Here is a 20,561-nt window from a genome sequence, read left to right as displayed (position 1 = left end):
CCAGAGTTTTGTTTGAAGTGGAGGAGGATTCATTTGGCTTTTCTGCAGAATAAACAACCAACACCTGGACTGATTTAACTCCTCAGTTTTCTGCACCAAACCTGCAGGAAGTCTAATGCTACTGTACGATCCAGACCAGCTGGAACTCGGATCATTTCCGACCTCCTAAGAAAAAGTGCAAGTCGGAGTTGGAGCTCCCACTTGGCGAAGTCGGAGAAAGAAAGAAGTCTAGCCCGACTTCACCGAGACTCAGTTGTGTGACATCATCACACACCAATCTGCACCATGTCACCGTCAACGGTAAAACATCAATTAAAATGCATTTAAATGCCAAAATACATGAAAACGTTCCATTTTAAAATATTTTCTGTGCACTTTTATGCCTTAGCTACGTGAAGCACTTTGGATGCAAAGTTTGTCCCGATCCAACATGTTTTAGGTTTTTCTGGCGCTCTGAAGTCAGAACTTGGAGTTGTCTTGAATGCAGCATAAAGGCCCTTTTTCGTGCAAATAATTTGCCCGTCAATATTTCTTTTCGAACCCCGGTTTTCACTACGGGTCCTTTCACACCGACCGCAAATGTGTCGCAGCGAAAATGCAACATAATTTTTTTCCGCAGCGAGGTCGATTTTTCTGAGCTTTCACCCTGCGACTAAACGCATCAACCAATCATGTAGCGTGAAAAGGAGGTACGTCACAACCCCGACGTCACAACACTGTGACAACAATGGCGTATCTACTGATAAACTGTGTTATTTGAGAAGGGACACAAAAATTACAAGGATAACGATTTGAAGGATAATGTGTGGCAAAGCATCGCCGAACATCTCAGTGAGTTGTTGTTAGGCCTCAGATTCCTGCAGCTCTTATCTCACTCCTCTGCTGCAGGACAGATCATCACCACCTGCCTCTCCTGTTTGACTTGTGATGCTCTGTGTGTGTGTGTTCTGACAGCTTTCTATCAGAACCAGCGTGAACTTCTTCAGCAATCTGAGCAACAGTAGATCTCTGTGGCCCAGTTGTTCACCTCTGTCCCCTCCTGATAGGACCAACTCCTGACCAGATGTTCTGACCTGGTCATCGAGACAAAATCACACTTTGGACCTTGTTGTCAAACTTAAAGCTCAAATCCTCAGACTTGAACCATTTTTCCTGCTTCTTCTAACACAACAACTCTGAGGACAACCTGTTCTCCATCCCACCCACTGACAGACAGGAGCCATGATGAGGTGTTATCAGTGTTAGTCTCTTCACCTGTCAGGTCTGATCAGTTCTCCGTCAGACTGCAGTAGTCTAGTCCAGGTGTGTGTTGGTTTCCTCTGTCAAACTTCATTCATTCACTTGATTTGTGGCACCAACCTGAGACTCTGTGAGCTGCTGCTGCACCTGACCGTATCTAATATAGAGCGTATGTCCGCTTTAATTTCAGCGCTGACACTGTGAATCATTAAATATATTATATATATTATATAAATTATGGGCTGTGAAACGTTCTGCTGCTATATGAGCCCAGTGTTTCATAACAGGCCCCAGGAGAATCTGATCTACATTAAAGAACAGCTCAACTCGCCTCACTGTCTATTATTTAAGCAGCTTCAACACATCAGGCCTGTGATGTGTGTGTGTATGTGTGTGTGTGTGTGTGTGTGTGTGTGTGTGCATGTTGTGATGGCTCTAATTAGATTCCAGTCGGCCTTTCATGCCTCCACCCGTCAGCTCCTCCGTCCCTGAAGCTCTGCGTCTTTACACCAAATAGAAAACGAGGCCAGAAGCTGCTGCTGCTTTCTGCTGACAGCGAGCACCATCAGCATTTAGGACCAGAGCTGCAGGGAGAGTGTGTGTGTGTGTGTGTGTGTGTGTGTGTGTGTGTGTGTGTGTGTGTGTGTGTGTGTGTGTGTGTGTGTGTGTGTGTGTGTGTGTGTCCAGTATTTATTGACTCATCTCACATTAACGATGGTCTGAAGCGTCGGAGCTGAGGAAGAAGTAACGTCGGGAACAGATTGATCGGTAATTAAAGTTGGTGAAAACACATTTTTAAGATCTTGTCTACAAATTAAAGCGATGATCTCAGCGGGAAGACGTTAAAAACCACCGAGGTGAAAGAAAAAATCAAGAAAAAAAAAACCTGTGCAGCTCAGATGAGTTTAGACTTTTTGATTTGTTTCAGCTCAATATTTGAAACTGTCTCAGTGAGATGAAGGAAAAACAGAAACCTGCCGAAAGGAGGAAAAGTAATAACAGACAATTGTGTTAACGGCTCCAGAACTCCTGTCAGGTGGAGGGAAGAATGAAAAAAAAAAGATCTGAGGATGAAATTGATTTGAGTGTTTCTGGCTCGATGCCAGTTGTTATAATCTGTGAGACAGTTATCACCTGAGAGTTTAGATCTGATCCAGATCAAACTGGTTCTGCAGGAGGAGGAGGAGGAGGAGCTCTGGTTGTCAGGGAACATCTGGGAACAGCTGCAGCACATTCACATCCTCCTCCTTATGTAACAGCTACTTTTTTTTTTTTTTTTTTTTTTACATTTTAAGTGAATGAATAAAACTTTCAGTCTGGATTAAGATCAAGATGAAGCGATGTGTTCGCAGCGTGAAGCCGAACGGCAGCAAGAGAAGTCTTGAAATATTTAACATCTGTGGAATTACATAAAACAAAAACCTGCATGTTTTGACTTTTTTAGGGAAAAGAAACTAATTTAATGAGTCTGAGTTCTTTTAAATATGGACAAAATTTACCAAATTAAAAGCTTAAAGGTTGAGTCTGGAGTTTTCTGCCCAAAAATAAACACTAGACTTAAACAAATGAAATCCGTCTTAATCATCACCTATGGGCTTCTAGCTCAGGTGAAGCTTCGTGCAGCAGAGTAGTAGCTCAGGGCTGCTAGCTGCACTAGCTGTCTCTGATGCTAACGAGTGCTAGCACGTCTCTCTCTCTCTCAGCAGCAGCATCAGGACCACAAAGAAAAAGAAATACAGTCTTAGTGAAGCGCTGGAGCTGCGGACCGATTCCCCACCGTCACTGACAACTAAAGCCTCGACCGGTAACAAGTAGTATAAGGACCGTTGTGGTGAGCTAGCTTGATGCTAACTTCGGCTAGCGGTAGTAGCGGTTAGCATCCGCCGCTAACACCGTCTTCCCAGCTCAACACAACGGCATAACAACATAACACCGGAGGTTCCCGGTGTTGGTGATAGTGGCCCTCATTTATCAAACTTGCGCAGGATCTGGTGTAGATTCTGGTGTAAATATCAGTGTACGGCAAGTGTCACGTGTGATTTACTAAAAGTGTGTACGCTGCTGATTTCGGCGTAGAACCGGCGTGGTGGTGATAAATCCGGCGGCTGAAAACGAGCGTAATTTAAATGTCACGCCCCGATATATTCCTGCTTTAGAGGCGTCGCCCTGCCCCTTTTACGACATGGAGACACGGAAGACGGCCAAGAAGAGAGACTTTACCGACATTACCGCGTTGAACAGGGAGAGGGCGGCAACATTAAATATCTGGACATTGATAGATTGATAGATTTTGTGATTGATAAGCGTCATCCCGGTGGATGGAGGCTGCAGGCGCACGTGTCACCGACCACGTCAGGAAAACCAGCGATCTCATGAAATGCTCCTGCAGTTTACTAAACACAAGTGACTGAGGAGAAATCATAGGCATATTACTGCTGCGAACGCGACTTTATAACCATCAGTACCGCTGGCATGGTTCGGCGCTGGAGGGATGCCCGATGTCCCGCTGACCGGTCCCGGTGACGGGGGGAAAAAAAACACTCCGCCGCGGAGATCAGCTGCACCTGGACAGGCAGCGGAGCGGAGCCCCCCCCCCCCCCCCGCCGGCTCCGGTGTCCGGCAGAGAAAGAGACTGAGGAGCCGTCCGGTCATGCTCTGGTGCAGGAGATGTTGGAAGTTTGTGTGTGTGATCTACAATAACAGGTCTGTCTGTCATTGACTGTTTCTGTTTACACAGCTGATTAACGAGCATCTGTCACATCGTGGTTTTTAATTCATCTCAGTTGCTCAAAATAAAAGTCGAGTTAAATTTTCAACACGGACTTGGTTGTAGCGTTTCTCTTTTTTGGCTACTTTTTAACTTTTTATCAATATAAACAACAACAACATGTGGTCCACATCGCTGCGTTATTAGACTATGGTTTAATAATCATTCTGACACAGCAGCACTCCTTCCTGCATGTTCTACGCTGGTTCCAAATGTGCGTACACCTGGTCAGAGCTGGCGTGAGATTTGTGCGTACCGTACGCTCACGCTCAGATTAATAAATGCCGATCCTTGCGGTGAATTTGGTGTACACCCATTTTTTTGGTGTACGCAAGTTTCATAAATGAGGGCCAGTGAGAGGAATGAACCATCGATATGGTTGAGAGATTATGAATGACAGGTGATCTGGGAACACGCCCACTTCCTGTTCTCTGCTTATCACACTTCCTCCTCCATCCATCCCTCCTTCCTTTCTCTCAACGACCTCATCCATTGTTCCCCTATCACACTCACACACACACACACACTCACACACACACACACACACACACACAGCTCGTGTCTAATGGCGTGTTACCGACTCCTTTCATTAAAAACGTGTCAGAGGCGAGCAGCAGGCAGGTGTTTTCACGACGCAGCACATTCTCACTTCTCATGATGATGATGATAATAATTGTGTGTGTGTGACTGGTGTTACTACTGTACCACTCTGCACCAAAACGATGCAATTAAGTCACAATGTTGTTTCCCGTGCAGAAACATTTCCACTGACCTGAGATCTGAACGTATGAAAGAACACTGCAAAAACTCAAAATCTTACCAAGAATATTTGTCTTATTTCTAGTCTAAACAAATCTAATTCTACGTAAAATAAGACTTAAAGTAGCTTGTTTTTAGACACTTTTACTTCTTTCAAGCCTATTTTCACTTGAAATAAGTAGAAAAATCTGACAGTGGAGCAAGTTTTCCTTTCTTATTACAAGCACAAAGAACGTGCTTTCACTGGCAGATTTTTCGCCTTATTTCAAGTGAAAATTAGTTTGAAACAAGTGAAAATGATCTGAAAACAAGTAGCCTACATTTTTAGGCGATTACTTTAAGTGGAAAGAGATTAGTTTTGACTAGAAATTAGACATTTTGACAAGAAATAAGACAAATATTTTTGGAAAGATTTAGAGTTTTTGCAGTGAACAAACAGCTTAGTGTCACCAGCAGCATAACTTCATTAATACGGTTCAATCCGAGCCTGGTTTTCATGTTAAAGTGAACTTTACTTTACTTTTTGTCTTATTTTTCTATTCCTGATTGATGTGCGACCTCCTAAGTTTGTAACTAACGTTCTTCTGACAATCAGCTAATTACCTGTTTCAGCGTTGTGTCTCTGAGTTATTACAGCAGAACATGAATATTCAGCGTGATAGTCGACATCGTCCACCAATCAGCTTCCAGCTCGGTGCTTTACGGCCCCCGAGGGCCCCGCTCTTTAAATGTGTGACTTTCCATCGCCTCTAGTTTTGATGTTAACATCCATCATGAGGAGGAGGAGGAGGAGGAGGAGGAGGAGGAGGAGGAGGAGGAGGAGGAGCGGTCATAACTTTAATAATACGTGGCTCTAGTGAACTGCAGCGTCACTTCATTAGAAGTTGGACAATGGAGGGATCGCATGAAGAGAGGAGGAAGAGGAGAGGAGAGGAGAGGAGAGGAGAGGAGAGGAGAGGAGGAGAGGAAGGAGGAGGAGAGATGAGGTAGGTAGAAAGAAGGAAGGAGGAGAGGAGAGAGGAGGAGAGGAGGAGAAAAGAGGAGAAAGGGGAGGGAGGGGTGGTGGTGGTTCACAGCCTCATTATGTCTTAGCCAACGAGCCAACACACACTCACACAAAAAGGCACACAAAAAAAACTTTGAGTCTCTGCAGCAACTCTCCGTCTGCCACCGCTCTCTGGCGCGTTCAGGCGCCATATTGTCGATTCAAGGAGAGAAAATCTGTTGCTCGGCGCCGGACGGACACTGGTGGATCCATCCTGGTCCTGGTCCAAGACCTGGTTCTCAGGAGGATCCATATGATGCACAACAGGAACCAGACTCCCTCACTCACTACAACTACATACAGTGGGTCTCATTCATGAAACGTGAGTAAATCTGTGTGTAGATTTGCACATAAAAGCTCACTCTACTAAAACTCTACTCCGGATTCATGAACGGTGCGGGAAACTCAGATTTGATCGTAAATACGTGTGTAAAATGATGAATGCCAACCCATCGTAAACTAACAACACGCCCCCGGTGATCAGCAATTAGCATAGATCTCCATACATGAATAGCCATATAAGGAGATCCTGACCACCATATTAGGAGGTAGGTGCATCCTGCTCACCTGCGGCCATGACGCAAACGAGGAAAGAGGGAGAGAGAGAGAGATAAAAGAGAGATCGGGGATCGAAGTCATTTTGGGTGAAGTAGTAGTAGTCCAGAAAAAATATTTAATTATCTTCTGTTAGTAGTGGTGTGACTGGGACAGGTCAAAGGCTGGAGGGAAGTAACAGATTTAGTGAATTAAGTATCCTTGGTTTGTTAAAGAACCGTTTAAGAAATAAAGTCAGAATAGTTCGATATGAAACATTAAAAAAAACAAAAAAAAACACAACTACAGAGCTACAGCAGCGACGGGAGGAGGAGGCTCTTCACAGCCTCAGCTGTAGAGGAGCATGGTTGTATCAACACATGAAGTTATATACGCAGGTTATATTGTTACAGAAGCACCAGCCGTCTGTCACAGCTCCATCCAAACCGGTGCCGACTGCGCTACTGCGCAGGGTGAAGTGTGCGCCACCCGAGCGTGTAGCAACACAAAAAAAGTTTTTTCCGGTTTTATATCAGATTATTATAATCATAAGATGGAGCCTTGACGTGTTTGTGCGTGTCCGATCCCTAAAACGTCTCTCTCTCCAAATATTTCTAATTGTTTGTCATGTTTAAATTACGTGTTTCAAAGGCGTCGGCGTATTTTGAACATGAGAGAGAGTAATACGGATTAAAATTGTAATTTTCAACAGTGACAAGCAGTATTTATTTGCATTCCTACATTTACACAAGCGCTACACACAGTCCGGAGCAGGTGTAGATTTTCTGAGTAGCTACGAAAAAATCAGCACTACTAAAAGATTGATGAATGCGGAAATCCACGTAAATTTGCGCTGCTCAGGGTTTACACACAAATCCGTGCTGCTCACGTTTCATGAATGAGACCCAGTATGTACACTACTGCCACACATTACTGCCACAACACCAACACACACAGCGACTCCCTGAGGTTCACAGAGACGATAGATACCTGTGTCACTTCAAAATACAAACTCAGAAACAGAGTTGATAAGAATCTGAAAAAGTCTCTTGAAGTCTAAAGAAATATGTTGAAAAAAAAACTCTGTGAACTCTCAAAGAGAAAATAAAAAGCTTGAAGCAGCAGAAAATAAAGAGACACATGAGTCAGTTCATCTCCAGAGATGAAACAGCAGCTCTGAGGGGTAGAGGAGGGGTAGAGGAGGGTAGAGGGGGGTTGTCCTCTCGGCTCAGAGTGGATCTCTCAGACCCAATAAGCCATTAAAGCCCAGAGGAGCTGCAGGACTTCGGGGGCCAAGTGTTTCGGAGGAGCCGCTCCAATCCTATCGATTTTTCTGCAGCGAGCGAGCGGCGGCCGCCTGCTCTCACGCTCCAGCAGCCATCCATCGCAGCAACACTAACAATTACACAATAATTACTTCCACTGCTGCTCCGTGGGGGGGGGGGGGGGGGGGGGGGGGGGGGGCAGAGTGGGGCGGCCGCCTGCAGCTCTGGAAGTGCTGCACAATTAACCATTAACCTCTGACACGGCCGCTCCTCTGGCTCCACTGCTGCACGGAGCAGAGAAACTTTTATAAGGTCTCAGTGTTTCATCTTCTCCTGCTATGTTTTATCTAAAGTGTTGATCTATATCAGTGGTTCATAACTTTTTTGGCTCGTGACCCCATTTTGACATCACAAATTTCTGGCGACCCCGCGCCGTCAATCAAGATGCGCCAACTCATATACTGTACGTATGCTGCATTTTATTTGAACTCGTTTTATATTTGAGAAAGTTAAAGTATAGAATACTGTTGTTAAAGATTGTGCGTGGTGTTTATTAATTTTTAAAAAACATTTTTATCAGTAATTTCTTTTTTTAATCAAATACTAGACATTTCAGGCCCCAAGGTTGAAAAACACTGATCTATATTATGAAGATAAATTAGTGGTTTTATCTCAGTGTAGTTTTCCACTAGAGCTCTAGTAACAACAGGTCAGCGTCAGCCAATCAGAGGAAAGGGCTCCAACTGCTTTGTTGTGACATCACAAAGTCACACAGGTCTTGACGGCTCAGCTTCTTCAGTTTTTACTTGTTTGAGCGACTGTGTGTGCATCCTCCCTGCAGACTGCATAACTGGTCGAGGGATGTCACGATTACTTGTTTTCACAATTAATCACGGTATTAAACGCCACAATTAATTAATCGTAAAGATTATTAAATACCGTCACTCTCCAAAAAAGATTATGTTGGAACCGTATCGGCAGATGTGGAAACTATGCAGGATATTTACCTTATGTTTCATTTTTATCGTCATTAAACAGCTTCGGACTAACTGTGATGTTAGATAAACAACTTCTAACTTGTTACAAGGAGGCTCCTTCCACATCGTGGCTGGAAACCAAACCTGCGATCAGAGCCTCTGACCCGGTCAAATGCACGACGGGAGGCTCAGCAAAACAGCAGACGTGACCAGTCTTGCAGATTCGCTAAATCTAGGGTCTAATAAAGGGTCTAAGGACAGAGGATGTTGTTACGATGCCATGTAAAGCCCTTTGAGACAAACTGTTTGTAAAAACGGGCTATACAAATAAAATTGCCTTGCCTAAATGATGCAATTAAAAATCGATGAACGTCGTATTTTGATCAACATTATTACTATGTTTCAAATGAATTATTTCACTCGTAAACCGTGTAATAAGCGGGATAATGTATAGTTGGTCGGTTGTTATGGAGAAATAAACTCCTCAGGTTGTATGTATGTACAGTATGTATGTATGCTTCGCGTCAGGGTTCGGGTTTATTTCTCCATAACAACCGACCAGCTATACATTATCCCTTATGTGTATGTCTCATCATGCTGCGGCGTCTCTGATTGGTCAGTCATCACATCACATGACAGCAGCAGTAGCAGCAGCAGCAGCAGCAGCTTCGTCCCCGGTGCAGGTTGTGTAAGAGCCCCCGCCCACCAGGTGTCACCACGACAACAACACCACCACCTACAGACAGACAGACAGACAGCCGTCTCCTCACGCCTCCTCCACCACCGACCTGAAGAAACATCCTCATCAACGATGTTACACAACCATGATGAAGAGAAGAGACTAATGGAAACAACAAGTTACTGAGGTTTAATCTGGTTCTGTTGGTCAAATCAAGAGTTTTTTTTAACTCTCCTGTCGTCCTTCTGTTCCCTTCCTCCATCCTACCTTTCTCTCTTCCTTCTTTCCACAATCCTTTTCCCCTACCTTCATTCCTTCCCTTCGTCCTTACTTCTTCTTCCTTCCTCTTTGGATCAAATTGACCCTCCCGTCTTTCCCTTCTTCCTTCCTTGAACGACTCTGTTCCCTCCCTCCATCTTTCTTTCCTTCCTTCTTTCCACAATCCTTTTTCCTTCCCTCCCCTCCTTCCTTCCTTCCTTCTTTCCTTTTTGACCCAATCTGTTCCCTCCCTCCATCCCTCTATCTTTCCTTCCTTTTTCCCCTCCTTCTTTCCTCCCATCTTTCCCATTGTCCTTCCTTCCTTCCTTCCTTCCTTCCTTCCTTCCTTCCTTCTCTTTGTCCTTCCTTCCTTCCTTCCCTTTGTCCTTCATTCCTTCCTTCCTTCTTTCCCTTTCTCCTTCCTTCCTTCTTCCTCTTTGTCCTTCCTTTCTTCCTTCCCTTCATCCTTCCTGCCAATTCCTTCCTTCCTTGACCCAGGTGGACAACAGGAGGGTTTTAATATTCTATATTAATTACATTTTCTTGTTAGTTTAGGGCTTTTACACGCTTTTATTTTGACAGGGAAGATGGAGAAAGCTCAAAACTGCTAATTTCAGCTCTTCATGTGTAATATTTATATATATTTGTATTGATGGTCCTGTTTAAATGTTTTCTATAGAGCCGTTTGATGATCTTTGTTGTTGCTCAGTTCATGTTTCCTGCAGCTCATTAACCAACTCTGCAGTTTGACTCAGCCGTAAACGTTCCCTCCCCGTGAACGCCGACCGACCCACCGACGCTCCGACTGCGCGTGTGCACGGTCGGCGGTCCCATCCCATTCAGCTCAGCATGTCGTCCTATCCCATCAAAACCAGCAGCAGTCACGGATTACTGTACCAGCGGCGCTGCTGCAGCTCAAATCCCATCAGGAGGAGGAGGAGGAAGCTCCACACACACGGGAATCAGCGTGGGATCAGTGAAATGATCCCGTTCAGACTCTGCTGAAGTAAAAACTAAGTGAATTTATGGGAGATAAATGTTTCACTGCAAAAACTCAAAATCTTACCAAGAACATTTGTCTTATTTCTAGTCAAAATGTCATTTCTAGACAAAACAAATCAAATTATACTCAAAATAAGACTCATCACATTAAAAAGCAGCTTGTTTTTAGACACGTTTTGCTTCTTTCAAGCTGATTTTCACTTGAAATAAGTAGAAAAATCTGAAAGTGGAGCAAGTTTTTCTTTCACTGGCAGATTTTTCTACTTATTTCAATTGAAAATTAGTTTGAAACAAGTGAAAATGATCTAAAAACAAGTTCATTTTTAGGTGATGAGGTGGAAAGAGATTAGTTTTGACTAGAAATAAGACATTTTGACAAGAAATAAGACAAATATTCTTGGAAAGATTTTGAGTTTTTGCAATGTTTTTTTGTGTGAAGTGAAGTGAGTGGCAGGTTTGACTGCAGCACAGACTGGACTGGACCGGACTGGAGCGGAGCCAGCAGGATCAGGTTTTCCTGGCTCAGTTCTGCGGCGGCCATGTTGTCATGTTGTTTTTAAAGAGCGGCTCCTCCAGCTGGATCCTGTGAGCCACCGCGTCCAGACATCTGCTGCTCCGCTCGTCACCAAACCAAACCACACCACACCCAGACCTAGATCTAGATCCTGCTCCATTCTCAACATCTGACTCTCCACGGCCACCTGCGAGCATCTCAACACGTCACACACACACACAGAAACACACACACACACACAGACTGACCTGCATCTCCTTGTCTCCGTACTTGGACGGGTGCTTGCTGCCCTGGCTCTTCCTGCGCAGCTTCTTCAGCTCGGCCTGGCACTTCTCCAGACTCTCCCCTTTGCTCTTGTGCTCCATCTGGTACTTTTTCAGCGCCGCCTGAGGGGGGCAGTACAAAGTCAGCAGGGACATGGAGGCTGCTGCACTCAGCATCATCGTCTCTCTCTGTGCACTCACTGACACACATTCAGACCGGCGGTGGTCAGCTTCTGTCTCTGACCACCGCTCTCTTCTCCTCCTCCTCCTGCTTTCACCAGTGTTTCTCTTTCTAGTGCCTCTCTTCTCTCCCCATAACCACTAGACTTATGTCCCAATGTAAAGCACTTTGGCTTCCCCTGTGGTTTTTAAATGTGCTATATAAATAAAGTTGATTGATTGATTGATAGACTGTCAAATAGTCTAGTGGTAATTTTGAGAGACACTGGAGAAACCGGCTGCATCAACATTTGCTGAACTCTCTGGAAAAAAAACTGGATAAATGTGGTGTAGTGACTACTTTTAAAACTTAAAGGACAATTCCGGGCAAATTCAACTCGGGGCTGTATGTTCCTAACATTTTAGGTCTAAAAGAAGTAATCTGAAGATTTTCAGTTTAATTGCTCCTGTTTTGCGGTAGTTGTGTCTGTCCCCGCGTCGCCACAGATTGAAGTTCTGCTGCTTAGGCTGTTTCCATCCCTCAAAGCCACAGACAGCGTCAGATGGAGACTCAAACATGCACCCAGAAGTTTATTTACTTCAACAAGCCAACATGTTTGTAAAACTAGATCTAATTCAAAGTCTCGCGCGAGTCGAGACCCAAGTTGACGCTCGGTGTGTTCAGGTGCAGTGGGAAGCTCCCGTTTGTGTCATAAACACAGGAATATCAACTCTTGACTTGCTTCAAGTAAAAAAGACTTCTCGGCGCATGTTTGAGTCTCCATCTGACGCTGTCTGTGGATAACTTTGAGGGATGGAAACAGCCGAAGCAGCAGAACTTCAATCCACTCCCATTCATGTGGGGACAGACACAACTACCGCAAAACAGAGCAATTAAACCGGAAATCTTCAGATTCCTTCTTTTAGACCTAAAATGTTAGGAACATACAGCCCCGAGTTGAATTTGCCCGGAATTGTCCATTAATAAGCTTCTTCTCCATGAATGGCTGCCTGTCTGATGAGCTACACATGTGATCAACACTGTCACAGAAATCAAAGTGAAACTCGAGTTCATCCAGCGTCTCATTTGAATTTGAATACATCATCATCATCATCATCATCATCATCATCATCATCATCATCATCATCATCATCATCATCATCATCATCATCATCATCATCATTATCATCTGTGGCGATCAGAGCGAGTCGTCCAAACATGTCAGATCATCGACCGTCCAGACTGAGTTAAACGTCTTTAGAGGCTGAATCCAAACTGATCATCACCAGAAATAATTCATTTGTCTATTTCTTTTTTTCTTTCTTTCTTTTTTTTTCCTTTCTCCTCATTTCCACAGCGTGAGTCATAACTCACAGGCCGGAGTGGGAAGTAATTTATGCAACTTGCTGCAGTGGTTTGGAGTGAAGCCGGTGGGAAATTAAGGAGCTGGTGTTTCGGTTTTGTCTCTGCGCTGCGTTCAATGAACCTCGGTTTCCCCTGGAGAGACGACGACGACGACGCTGCTGCTGCTGATGTGGAGCAGTTAAAAACACACCACACGCTGGGTCAGGTTCACTGTTACATAACACATCTGTGAGTCTGAGCCTTAACCGTCAGGATGAGGTTTGATTCTGCAGTTTAATAATTCATCTGCTTTTTACAGTTTTACTTTCTAAACCGAAGCAGAGAGGAAGTTTGAACGCAGCCTCGAATGAAACATGAAACATTTATGAAAACAAACTGCTGGATAATTAGAACAGAGGCAGAAATAATATACAAGTTTTACCTCTGCTGCAAAGACTCATGGGATGTCGAACAGAGACTAAATGATAAGTTTATCTCTGTTAGAGCTGCAGCTACAGACTCAGACAGACTCTTCTCTCTGCTCTCTGCTCTGGTTTCAGCTCCGTCAGCTGAATGTTCGGCTAAAACGACTGTTATTTACGACTTTATTTTCGTAATGTTATTACTTTTTTATCGTAAATGTATGACTTTATTCTCATAAATTTGCGACTTTATCTCGTAATGTTATGATTTTTTTCTCGTAAATGTACGACTTTATTCTCGTAAATTTACGACTTTATTTTCGTAATGTTATGACTTTTTTCTCGTAGGAAATGTACGACTTTATTCTTGTAAATTTACGACTTTATCTCGTAAATTTATGACTTTATTCTCGTAAATGTACGACTTTATTCTCGTAAATTTACGACTTTATTCTCGTAAATTTACGACTTTATTCTCGTAAATGAAGACTTTATTCTTGTAATGTTATGACTTTTTTCTCGTAGGAAATGTACGACTTTATTCTCGTAAATTTACGACTTTATTCTCGTAAATTTACGACTTTATTCTTGTAAATGTACAACTTTATTCTCATAAATTTACAACTTTATCTCGTAATGTTATGACTTTTTTCTCGTAGGAAATGTACGACTTTATTCTCAGAAATGTATGACTTTATTCTCGTAAATGTACGACTTTATTCTCAGAAATGTATGACTTTATTCTCGTAAATGTACGACTTTATTCTCGTAAATGTACGACTTTATTCTCGTAAATGTACGACTTTATTCTCGTAAATTTATGACTTTATTCTCGAAGTCTGTGTTTTGTTTGTTTTTCTCAATGTGGCCCTCATACTCGGTCGTAGTTGACAAATAGAGATCAACTTAGAAGAAGAAGCAGTAGAAGCAGTTCACTCACATTCAGGTAACGAGCGTCCAGCTCCACCTTCTTCTCCAGCTCAGTGAGCAGCTCGTTGTGGAAAGACTTCAGCTGCAAACACACACAAACACACACACACAAAGATCAAAAACAACACAAAACAATTCTCGATGTTTCTAAATGATCAGGAAATAAAATATGTGTCGTTAAACTCAGTGACCCCCTCCCTCACCCTGTTATGCTGGGGAACGTGATATTTTCTTAAACTATTATCAGCAGGATATTTACTTTACTGAAAAAGCAGGAAATGAGATTGTGAGGACCTGAACAGTTACACAACGACTTGTAATATGTTTTATCATAAACGTTGCATTACCAGAAGAAGAGAAGGGAAGAGAGAGGGTCGATAGATCCCTCATTTTTTAAATTGTTGTTGTGCAGCAGAACCCATTTCCCAAAGTGAACGGGAGCAGATTCACTTTAAAATGCACTTTGCATAAAAATGATGAAAGGAAGCGAAAGTCGTCTCAACCGGCCGATTGGCTCTCAGAGAATTAAACTGGAAAATGTTTCCAGTCTGTGTTTTACATATCAGTAAATAAACAAAAGCACAGGTAAACCAAGCTGCTGGAAACACACACTCCCACCTACACACATACACACACACACACTCAGTGAAGAGTGCATAATGAATATTAACATCTGTCCTGTGATGTTGAGGCTCTGCAGAAGAAAACAGGCCCACGACCTCACAGCTTATAGGGATACGCCAACATTTTATTTTTCGTGTCTTGCCTCACTCCCGAGTCGATGACCAGCAGATAGACACCATCCTTTCCACTGTGCGTGCAGTAACAAGGGAGATAGAGCCGTATCGCCCGTCATTAGCTTAGCTCAAACACTGGAAGTGTATGGGTAGTGTTAGCCTGCCTCCACCTAAAGTCATCAGAGAAACTCTTCAGCAACTCTGAACGGAAACCGGCGGGCCGATCTTCGTCTCAGAGCTGACAAAACTCTCCGGTAAGGCATCTTGAGCGGTCAAATGCCGCTAACGGGACGAGATCGGTCAAAACGGAGGGTTCAAGCAAAGACGGTTTATTTTGGTTCAAGCTAGCTACATCGAGGGTAGGTTAGCTTCCTGTTTCAAAGTAAAAGCACAAATTCTATCGTCATGGTTTTCTGTATGTAAAGGGCAACGGGTGTTTTATTTTGTGAAAGTAACCGGAAGTGCGTTGGTCACAACGGCTAGCTTGAGTAGCGCCGAATTCGTCCGAACAAAATTGTAAACAGCTGGTATTTAGACAAATTAACGACACACTGCTGATCTAAACGGCTACTTTCTCACCTAAACATGTTTGAAATGTTGATAAAGTGATATATTTACAGAGTTTAGAGCTAAAATGAAATCAGCTTCTGACTGCTGATTTCGGCTCAGGTAGGAGGCAGGCTAACACTACCTATACACTTCCAGTGTTTGAGCTAAGCTAATTAGCGGTGCGCCAGCTCTGCCCGTATCGCCCTTGTTACTGCACGCACAGTCGAAAGGATGGTGTCTATCTGCTGGTCATGGACTCAGGAGTGAGGCAAGACACGAAAAAAAAAATGTTAGTGTATCCCTTTAACAAACACCACCACCACCACTCACCATCTCCTCCAGCTGGATCTGGATCTGTCTGTGCACTTCAGCCATCTGAAAGAGAACCTCCCCTGCAGAGACGACAAAGAACAGAGAAGACAATCAACAAAAACAGGGAGGGGAGGAGAGAGAGAGAAAGAAAGAAAGAAAAATAGATATCTGTGTCGGCCACATACATCGTGCAAGAAATAAAAAAAGTAAAAAGGATAAAACAGAAGCATGCAGCCACACAGAACAGATGAGGGACAGGTGTGTGTGTCCGTGGAGGAGGAGGAGATGAAACATCTGTCATGTTACTGATGAAGCAGACACAGAAATCAAAAACACAACATTACAGGAACACGCAGCACAGACAGGATGGATGAGAAACCAAAGAGGAAATCCAGAAATCTACTCAATGTTTGATTGAAACTGGTGTTAAATATGAAGTTTCCATCGTTAGCAACACTACTGCTACTGAAACACACAGGGAGAGTCGTCTTTGCATTGAGACATATGTGCGTGTATGTGTATGTGTGTGTGTGTAACTAACAACAGAACAGGGGGGAAACACCATAAAGCAAAAAAAAACAAAACAAAAAAGAAAAGATCAAACATAAAAAGATAAAGTAGAAAGTAAAGGATGATTCATGCAGCCAGGGAGGTGGCGTGCGTGTCGTCTTTAAGATACCTACATGCTGCCTCTTCTGAAAACGCAATGCATTGTAAAAAAACAAAACAGAAAACAAAAAAGGAACAAAAAGATCTAGTTTGAGCAAAGAACAGAGGGATAGAGACCTGGAGAGACAGTGACACATCAAACTACCCCGACACACCGACACAGAGAAACACTCAGACAGGCAATTAACTCAGAACCTCCACTGTGTTTGTGTGTGAGAGCATAAACACACACACACACACACTGGATCTGTTGACAAAGATGTGAACTGAGTCTGAGCAGCAGCTTGATAGAAGCTGAAAAGAAACATCAGAGCTCGTTTAGAAGTTTTATATTTTACACTAAACAGTAAATCAGAAGAAAAGATGCAGGTGTTTTATAATCATATCAGACATAACTTTAAAGGATAATTACCGTTTTTTTTACAATCTGGACCTTGTTTCTAGCATAAAATACGATCATTTCCTCCCCCAGATAACTTTGGTGTCATTACAAGTGGTTGTGATGAAATGAGCTGAGATGAGAGGCGCGTATATCCGTATAATGGAGTCTACAGGGCAGCAGAATGCAGCCTCTAAATAACACATTATCTGCAGAGAAACTCCTTCATTTCACCAATATTTAGTTATGATACGCTAGTGCTATTCCCCTCTGAGTCTTGTTGCTACCGCTAGCCATCATTAACTACCAATAGGCTACTTCATTAATTTAATACTAGTATTAATATGTTGCATAACTAGACAATCAGGTATTAATATGTTACATAACTAGAAAATGAGGTAACAGCTCAAAAAACGGTTCTAATGACACTAACCCAAATTGATATCGGATTGAATCGAATCGGATCAGATTGAATTGGATCGAATCGAAAAAATCGATTCTGAATCTGACGAATCGGAATTGAATCGATTCTTGAAATTTGAATCGATACCCAGCCCTAACCGCTAATGCTACGGTTTGTTGGGGCGTCGCGTGGCGTAGTGGTTAGAGCGGGCGCCCCATGTATAGAGGCACAGTCCTCGCTGCGGTCGGCCCCGGTTCGAGTCCCGCGTCGGGCGCCATTTGCTGCATGTCATCCCCCCTCTCTCTGCCTCCCCATTTCCTGTCTGTCTCAACTGTACTATATATAAAGGCATAAAAGCCCAAAAAAATATACTTTAAAAAAAAAAAAAAAAAAAAAAAAAAAAAAATGCTACGGTTTGTTTCTGCGTGTTTCTGACTTGTCAGAACAAAATGAGCAGCTGGATGAAGTTCAGCTTCCACAGGCTTCCTCTCCTCAACCTGGACTCACTAAAGCTCCGGCTAGTTGAGATAAAAATGGACCCGAATGCCGAAGCAGAATGATTATTATCAGAATGAGCCGCGCGGCGCTCAGAGATGACATCATCCAGGTCAGAGGTCAGTAGGTCAACCTACAGACCCCGGATGTTGATAACAGCTAACCCCGGACTCAGAGGGGAATAGCACTAGCCTATCAGAACTAAATATAGGTGAAATGAAGGAGTTTCTCTGCAGATAATGTGTTATTTAGAGGCTGCATTCTGCTGCCCTGTAGACTCCATTATACGGATATACGCGCCTCTCGGCTGGAGCTCATTTCGTTGGAACGACTTGTAATGACACCAAAGTTATTTGGGGGAAGAAATCATCGGATTTTATGCTAGAAATAAAGTCCAGATTGTAAAAAAAACGGTAATAATCCTTTAACTTTATACTATAGTGGAGCTTTATCATTACAATTAAAAAATCCTCCACAGAGTTCACATCTTTGTCAATACGAGGTTTAATAAGAATCATCGTGTTTCTGTCTGAGTCAAACTCTGAGGTGAAATATTTCAGATCTTAACCATCAAAGACGACAATATAACTGCAACTTAACTTATGCATTACTATAAATTATAACAACTCTATATATAAAACACAACTTAGACTTAATATATGCAACACTTAGACATTAAAACGCACTCTATCAAACATGCTGGATGTTCTTATATAGAGGTGAGGTAACATCAGGACACATTTTACTGTAATTATACATATTGCACAGTAACATGTATTAGTATTATATTGTATTACATTGTAATATGTTGTATTATCCAGCTGATTCTCTCCTCATACACTGTAATGGTGTTAGCATAATGTACGCTGACATCAGATACTGTACGTTAGCTGCAGGGCTGATGTGGGGGGGGGGGCAACCTGTGGGACAATAAGTGTGTGTGTAGGGGGGGGTGGGGGTGAGGGGGGCTGCCTGAGTAGGATTAATGGGCTTAATGGAAGTGCTGCGCTCATGCAGACGGGACTCAGTTGGAGTTGAGGGGGATTTAAGGAAGGAAGGTGGAGCAGGTGGGTGAGGGGGGGGTAAGAGGGGGTAGGAGGAGGTGGGTCGGGGTGTTAATATAAAACAAACTTCTTTCCAAGAATATTTGTCTTATTTCTTGTCAAAATGTCTCATTTATAGTCAAAACTAATCCACTATCCACTTAAAATAAGACTCATCACCTAAAAATTAACTTGTTTTTAGATCATTTTCACTTGTTTCAAACAAATTTTCAATTGAAATGTCTAAAACCAAGCTACTTTTAATGTGATGAGTCTTATTTTAAGTGGAAAGTGGATTAGTTTTGACTAGAAATGAGACATTTTGACAAGAAATAAGACAAATATTCTTGGTAAGATTTTGAGTTTGGGGGGGGGGGGGTCGATGTGGACAGGGAGTGAGTGCATCTGGACTGTAGCTCTCTACATGTGAGTAAACGCTGTGCGGTGCTGAACAAACGTCTGTCTCCTCTCTGGTGATGTCACACAGAAAGATGGAGGAAGAACATTATTTAACTGAAGCACAAAGAACAAACAGAGACACAGGACACTTTCTGACAGACCCCCCCCCCCCCCCCCCCCCCTCCAAACCCCTCTCTATCCCCCTCCCTCACCCATCTGCTTATGAAAACACAGTGACAGCTCAGACACTGTCGAGGTGTTTGACTACCAGAGGGAGGTGGAGGGAGGTGAGGGGGGGCAGGGGGGGGGGGGGGGGGGGGGCATTAGGAGCAGTGGAGCAGATAAATGCACCGGCTTGTACTTTCAAACTTTCTCTTTGATTCTTGGACGAAGCCCAACACACACACACACACACACACACACACACACACACACACACACACACACACACACACACACACACACACACACACACACACACACACACACAATCCCATCCATTAATAAACAGCCCGTGGCCATCGACAGGCTGCAGTGACATCACACACACAAACAGGTGTTGATCTTCTTATTAAACACATATTCCTGGGTGGGAATCACAGGATATGAAGTTTTTCCAGCAGCAGAACATCTGGACGGTGAGTTTGGTTCAATAACTACACAACTACTTTTGTTTTATTTGTTTGGTTCATTTCCACCGAGGACGTTCTGGAGAAACACTGGAAGAATATTTCACCTTTCTCCTAAATTCCTATTAACAGACTCAAGTCAAAAGAGACTAAAAGTGACAGATTTTCATGAGAATATAAGAAAAAGTTTTCATCGACCAGAAACAAAAACAGGATAGAAGATACCCTGTGACGTCCTCTCAACGTTATCACACTATCGTACTCAGGTAAAAGCAGCAGAAAGTTCCTCTAGGCTGATTCACCCTGGGTTCAGTCTCTCAGGAAACACTCAGGCTGCTTGAACCCGATGTTAAACATACATCTACATCTGAACCACCTGAACCTGCTCTATAAACAAAGTCTAACTATACAGTTACTGTACATGTTCTAATAACCACTAGCCTACACCTTAAACAAGCTACTGTACAAGTTAAACACGATGTGCAAACGTAATGTTTGCTTTAAATATAGGCTACATCAATTCAAACACCATTTGTTCTTTATGGAACGCATGACAACCAGTGGCATCAGAATGTGTTAATAGCAGCTTTGATCATTTTCTCTGGTTAAACAAACTACACTGCAAAAACTCAAACTCTTTCCAAGAATATTTGTCTTATTTCTTATCAAAATGTCTCATTTCTAGTCAAAACTAATCTCTTTCCACTTAAAATAAGACTCATCACCTAAAAATTAACTTGTTTTTAGATCATTTTCACTTGTTTCAAACTAATTTTCACTTGAAATAA

At 43.0% G+C, this 20,561-nt stretch overlaps 1 protein-coding gene across 4 annotated transcripts in view; it reads right to left on the bottom strand.

The window, feature by feature from the left end:
* baiap2b (BAR/IMD domain containing adaptor protein 2b) overlaps nucleotides 1–20,561 on the bottom strand; it is a 92,767-nt gene that overhangs the window by 27,500 nt on the left and 44,706 nt on the right. For all 4 annotated transcript variants that reach the window (XM_083994396.1, XM_083994397.1, XM_083994399.1 and 1 more), the window contains 3 exons: nucleotides 15,775–15,836; nucleotides 14,169–14,240; nucleotides 11,288–11,425 (listed from right to left, as the gene is read on the bottom strand). In XM_083994396.1, the coding sequence (XP_083850522.1) occupies nucleotides 11,288–11,425; nucleotides 14,169–14,240; nucleotides 15,775–15,836 (272 nt within the window). The remainder of the gene's footprint in view (nucleotides 1–11,287; nucleotides 11,426–14,168; nucleotides 14,241–15,774; nucleotides 15,837–20,561) is intronic.

This window comes from Trachurus trachurus (assembly GCF_905171665.1).
Source record: "Trachurus trachurus genome assembly, chromosome: 19".
In the NCBI taxonomy this organism is placed as follows: Eukaryota; Metazoa; Chordata; class Actinopteri; order Carangiformes; family Carangidae; genus Trachurus; species Trachurus trachurus.
This window is presented reverse-complemented; position numbering and strand designations above follow the sequence as displayed.